The sequence below is a fragment of the Clinocottus analis genome, unplaced genomic scaffold (assembly GCF_023055335.1).
Source record: "Clinocottus analis isolate CAN_PGR_092001 unplaced genomic scaffold, fCliAna1.0.p SCAF_21, whole genome shotgun sequence".
NCBI lineage: Eukaryota > Metazoa > Chordata > Actinopteri > Perciformes > Cottidae > Clinocottus > Clinocottus analis.
The window spans coordinates 1,569,087-1,575,235 of NW_027175943.1; the positions used below are offsets into that span (position 1 = coordinate 1,569,087).

Consider the following 6,149-nt stretch of genomic DNA (forward strand, 5'->3'; position numbering starts at 1 on the left):
GAGGCGCGTGCACGCTGTGAGCTCTGCAGGCTTCTCCTGCAGCTTCTCTCCGCTGCAGGGTTCGACTTTAACTCTGGTGTTGAGCAACCCGCTGTGGCCGGACGGCGTGGAGGTCACGGCTCTGTGGAGGTCAAAGGTCACGCAGTCCTGCAGGTCCTGCTCACCTGCAGGCCAGACAGGAAGCAAACAACCTGCATACCTGCATAGATACCTCACTTTCCCCAATATCTGCTTAGTTCATGAACTATTGGTTCATAATGTGTGTGTGTGTGTATATATATATATATATATATATATATATATATATATATATATATATATATATATATATATAATGTCTACCATTAGCATTGCTTGTATGGTATTTTTATTATTATTATTATTATACAATAAGCAAAAGAAACAACAAAAAAGTTACATATTTTCAAGAAAATCTAAATAAAACAGACAAATAGATACTAAAAAATATAAAATACATATATTACTGTAGTACTATATAAAACATAAATATACTATGTATCACAATAAGTTAACTTTTCACAAAACGTTTTAAACTATGTTCATATTTTACGTTTTTTGATGGCGTAAAAACAAAATGGCCGCCGCTCTGGCCTGTGGGTCGTGCTCACGTGTCACGTTGAAATCCTTCCCCGACCTGTCGCCACAGTTAAAAGTGGAACTAAGCACAAAAACAAATGAAAGCTTGACTTAAACTGACATAATCCTTAAAATATGTGTGTTGTCTGATGGACAGACGATGAACACACACATTTCTGCTGACTCTGCACACACACACACACACACACACATCCACTGACCTGTGTGTGTGTGTCTGAGATCGTTGTGTAAACTGATTATCTCCTCAACCACACGGCCGATTTCAATAATTTAAAAAGCTATAACATTCAGAAAACCTCTGGGAACATGGATAATAAGTTCATATATGTGTTACTGTCATATTGGTTTATGATAGCGCACAGAAAATAAAATAAATATCTATATTTTGCAAAAAAACTAGTATTTTCTCATCATAACTACATTTTCTATATTTGAATTTATGATATAACATTTCTCTATGTGTTAAGAGTGTCTGTGAGAAGTTTGGGTTTTATTGTGTGAAGTAAAGTATTTTTTAATAATTAACTGAATGAGTTAATGCATGAATATCTGAGTCAAATGTGGCGATCAAATAAATTTCAAAAGAGCAAAATATGTGCATTCAAAACCCTAAAAATGCATCATTTTCACCTGCATGAGCCATGAAAAACCTCAGCATCAGCAATAATGTGTGACCGGTTATGAGCGTGAACATGAATTATCATAAAACCCTTCAATGAGGAACAAACGATCTTCTTCTCGCTCCAAAGCTTTTATTCCACGTCCCTGCGGCCTCCAGCGTGTCGTAACAGTACAAACACAGAACACAGTACAAAGATAATTTTGCGGTTTTTAAAAGTGCAAATCCGACTCCAACATTTTCTCAACGTACAAAAAAAACAAACCCATCAGCACGCGCCTGCTCTGTGCGGGAAGTAAAGTGTGCAGGCGACCTCCAGCGTCGCTCATCGAGCCGACGAGATGGATGTGCAAAAATAATTATGAATTATGACTCGAACATTTGAGCAAAGATTACTGCATAAAATGATGTAAAAGTACATTTTCAAACAGAGGATACAATAAATAAAGTGTGAGAATCACTGCGATCCACCAAATGAGTTCAGATTCATAACGTGAATGATGAATAATGACTAACTAAAAGTTCAAACTAACCCAAATTGTTTCTCTTCGGGGGGAAACTTGTGTTTAATCAGTCAAACATTGTTATCAAGCTATTTAAACATCAGACTTTATATCTTTTGTGGAGGTCATTGACAGGGGGACCAAAAATAACTGATACAAATAATAAAAATTCATTTTTTTTGTGTTAATTTTGACGCACAAAGTGTCAGCTTTGAGTCTTTTAAAGTTTAAATCGACCTCCCTGACGTGACGTCTTCCTGTCTGTAACTTCCTGCAGTGTCATTTCTAATAAACCCGTCGATATTATCAGCAACATATTGGCAAATATATATATTTATATTTATAAAAAAAGGAAAAGAAACGATTACAGAATCCCAGTTCAGAGAAGCTTCTCGTCGGGATTACGGCTGACATGTAAACACACGCTGGTCGCTTCCCTCTCGCGCCGCTAGTAGTTGACGGGCTCTGAGATGGAGCGATGGCTGGTGGCGCAGTGCCCCGCCCTGAAGAGGAGGAAGAACCAAGAAACACACGGTGAGACGAGGAAGAACCAAGAAACACATGGTGAGACGAGGAAGAACCAAGAAACACATGGTGAGACGAGGAAGAACCAAGAAACACACGGTGAGACGAGGAAGAACCAAGAAACACACGGTGAGACGAGGAAGAACCAAGAAACACATGGTGAGATGAGGAAGAACCAAGAAACACACGGTGAGACGAGGAAGAACCAAGAAACACACGGTGAGACGAGGAAGAACCAAGAAACACACGGTGAGACGAGGAGGAACCAACAAACACACGGTGAGACGAGGAGGAACCAACAAACACACGGTGAGACGAGGAAGAACCAAGAAACACACGGTGAGACGAGGAAGAACCAAGAAACACACGGTGAGATGAGGAAGAACCAAGAAACACACGGTGAGACGAGGAAGAACCAAGAAACACACGGTGAGATGAGGAAGAACCAAGAAACACACGGTGAGACGAGGAAGAACCAACAAACACATGGTGAGATGAGGAAGAACCAAGAAACACATGGTGAGATGAGGAAGAACCAAGAAACACACGGTGGACGAGAAAGAACCAAGAAACGCGGTGAGACGAGGAAGAACCAACAAACACAAGGTGAGACGAGGAGGAAGAACCAAGAAACACACGGTGAGACGAGGAAGAACCAAGAAACACACGAGGAGGCTTGTTGGTGTCGTGCGTGTGGTTGTTGGTTCTCATCAGTGCTTCATTGGTCTCTACCTGCAGAGTCCGGTGGAGCACTCGTAGTTGTTCTGGCAGTACGCGCCGAAGGGTTTGCTGTTCATGATCCTCCACAGCGGCGTCATGCGCGCTCTCCTCCTCGGCGGCACGACGGCGTTCGGTTCCGGCCTCGGGTTGGAGCCGGACCGGCCCGGCGGCACCGACGGACCCGCACACACCTGGCATCGAACGCACACAGACGCACAAAGACGCACACGGGTTAGTTTTACACAGACTGACAACATCAACGCAAGAACAATCGACGCTAAAAATACAAATTTGATTCGATAAATTCAATGCAAAAAAATGTCGACCTGGCCATTTTGTAACAATATTTATTAACTTTGAACACTTCAAAATAAAAGCACATATTTTTCTTCAAATTCACTGTTTTTGTGGGTTTTTTGTATGTAAAAACCTCAACACAAGTTCTCTAATATTTACACCCTCAAAACGTTTTGTTCTTCCAACATAAAAACTTTTGTTCTTCCAACATAAAAACTTTTGTTCTTCCAACATAAAAACTTTTGTTCTTCCAACATAAAAAGCTGATCTTTCGATTGGACGCGTTCTACCTGCTGAGTCAGCAGCAGCAGCAGGACGCAGACGGCGGCCGCTGCTTTCTTCTGGGCGAAGGCGTTTCTTCTCTGCTGCATCTTCACGGTTCTGCGTTCTCAAACCCGCTCGGGTTCCCTGGAGGTTCCCTGGTCTCTGCAGGACGGTTCCCCGGTGGAGTTCTGCAAGTTCCCTGCAGGAGCAGCTGTGACACGAGCAGAGGAGGCTGCTCGCCCTTTTATACGGGAGAGAGAGAGGGAGAGGGAGGGAGAGAGAGAGAGAGAGAGAGAGAGAGAGAGAGAGAGAGAGAGAGAGAGAGAGGGAGAGGGAGAGGGAGAGAGAATGTCACAGTTCGTTCGCTCTCTCTCCCTCTCTCTCTCTCTCTCTCTCTCTCTCTCTCTCTCTCTCTCTCTCTCTCTCTCTCTCTCTCTCTCTCTCTCTCTCTCTAATGTGACACTGCAGAAAAAAACATTTCCAAATTGAGACCATCCAAGAAATTCCTTCATTGTGGACGTTCCCTCCTCCTCCTCCTCCTCCTCCTTCTTCTTCTTCTTCATCTTCTTCTTCTTCTTCTTCTTCTTCTTTTAGACACAGAGCTGGGTAAAAAAAAATTGGGTTTTAAAAAGGCAAAGAGGTCACTGAATGTGTGTGTGTGTGTGTGTGTGTGTGTGTGTGTGTGTGTGTCTCAATGCCACAGTGTGTGAATGAACTTCCTCAGTGAGATAAGGTTTTATCAACCCGCTGTCCTGCAGTGTGTTTAACCTTTGACCCGACGCGGCCGCCGTGTGGTTTACATAAGCAGGTACACAGTGCACGTGCACAGCACTGTGCACGTGCACTGTGGTCTAATTTAGGCTCTATATATATATATATATATATATATATATATATATATATGTATATATATATATATATATATATATATATATATGTATATATATATATATATATATATATATATATATATATGTTTGTCTTTCTTGACTAATAGTACATTTTACATAAACATTAATGGGACATGAAGCATTGACTTTATAGATTTGGACACAAAACCTCGACAAAGAGACACAAAACAACTACAAAAAGACACAAAACAACTACAAAGAGACACAAATGAACTACAAATAAGCAAAACAACTACAAAGAGACACAAAACATCTACAAAGAGACACTGAAACTCTCACTATCCTCTTCGATTGCGTAACAAAGACACACAAAAGGGTGTCACGGTTGAGGATGACCCCGCAGAAGAATCGGCTACTCAACCCGTCGGCGCTCCTGAAGCTGCGTCTCGGTTTCCATCAGGCCGCTCGCTCTGGAGATAACGAGCTGGAGGATCTTTGAAACGTCACGTTTATCTCTTCATGACTGATGCGTTTTGTTGGCGTCCGCCGGTCGGATCGGTCCTGAACGCATCTGTCAGCATCAGCGTCTGCGTTGTGTTCACGGCTCCGTGAACACAACGCAGACGGCTCGCAGGGTTTATGAGCTGCTGAGCGCGCTGACGGGGATCAGCTGTCCTGAACGGCTGCTGAGGGTTCGTTACTCACGCGATGACATCACCATCACCATCGCCATCAGAGATGAGGGAAGGAGCTTCAATCCTTGAAGGAATGCACATGTGATGACCCTGATGACCCTTTTCCTTCAAAGAGGCCTCAAAGACAGTCACAGCAACGATGAAAACAACCAGAGAGAGACACAATGACCACAAAAAGACACAAAACAACCACAAAGAGACACTAAATGCCCACAAAAAGACACAAAACAACCACAAAGAGACACTAAATGACCACAAAAAGATACAAAACAACTACAAAGAAAAACAAAATGACCACAAAAAGACACAAAACAACCACAAAGAGACACTAAATGACCACAAAAAGACACAAAACAACCACAAAAAGATGCACAATGACCAAAAAGAAACAAACAGCAATTGCAAAGTGAAACAACTAAGGAACACAAGATAAAGAAGCTAAAAAAAGACGAGGTTGACAACAAAAAGATACAAAATTACCAGAAAACAACCACTAACTGACCTCAAAGAGACACAAAACATCCACTAAGACACACAAGGCAGCTACAAACAGACACAATTGACCACAAAAAGATACAAAATAACTACAAGGAGACACAATATGACCACAAAGAGACACATAAGCGCCACAGATAGACACTAAGTGACCCTCACAGACGGGATGACATCACCAGAGATGATCTCTTCCTTCAGGAATGTTGTTACATTTTGTGTTTTTGTACATTTCTCTCAAGACGCGTTGCAACGTTTCACCTTTGCCTGACTGACCCGGTGACATCATCCCGCCACGCGCTCGCTGCTGATCTATTTTTACACGCCGACTCCAAGGTTCACCCGACAGACACGGAGCAGGAGCCGCCGCACGGCCGGCAGCTCCTGTCTCTGAGCCGGAAGCTCCTGTCTCTGAGCCGGAAGCTTCTGTCTCTGAGCCGGCAGATTCTGTCTCTGAGCCAGAAGCTCCTGTCTTTGAGCCGGAAGCTCCTGTCTCTGAGCCGGCAGCTCCTGTCTTTGAGCCGGAAGCTCCTGTCTTTGAGCCGGAAGCTCCTGTCTCTGAGCC

General features: G+C 43.0%; 1 protein-coding gene across 1 annotated transcript; it reads right to left on the minus strand.

The window, feature by feature from the left end:
- Positions 1–2,188: 2,188 nt before the first annotated feature.
- Positions 2,189–3,653, minus strand: leap2 (liver-expressed antimicrobial peptide 2). Its single transcript, XM_068588047.1, has 3 exons — positions 3,573–3,653; positions 2,998–3,176; positions 2,189–2,243 (listed from the first exon to the last, which is right to left on the minus strand). The coding sequence occupies exons 1-3, from the start codon at positions 3,651–3,653 to the stop codon at positions 2,189–2,191; spliced, it is 315 nt and encodes a 104-aa protein (XP_068444148.1).
- Between the last annotated feature and the right edge of the window lie 2,496 nt (positions 3,654–6,149).

What these genes read in the sequence shown, in the direction of transcription:
- leap2 (XM_068588047.1), bottom strand. Translation starts at nt 3,653, where the DNA reads ATGCAGCAGAGAAGAAACGCCTTCGCCCAGAAGAAAGCAGCGGCCGCC. An exon ending in TGCTGCTGCTGACTCAGCAG is followed by an intron (nt 3,177 to 3,572) that starts GTAGAACGCGTC and finishes GTTCGATGCCAG; the next exon opens with GTGTGTGCGGGTCCGTCGGT. An exon ending in TGCTCCACCGGACTCTGCAG is followed by an intron (nt 2,244 to 2,997) that starts GTAGAGACCAAT and finishes CCTCCTCTTCAG; the next exon opens with GGCGGGGCACTGCGCCACCA.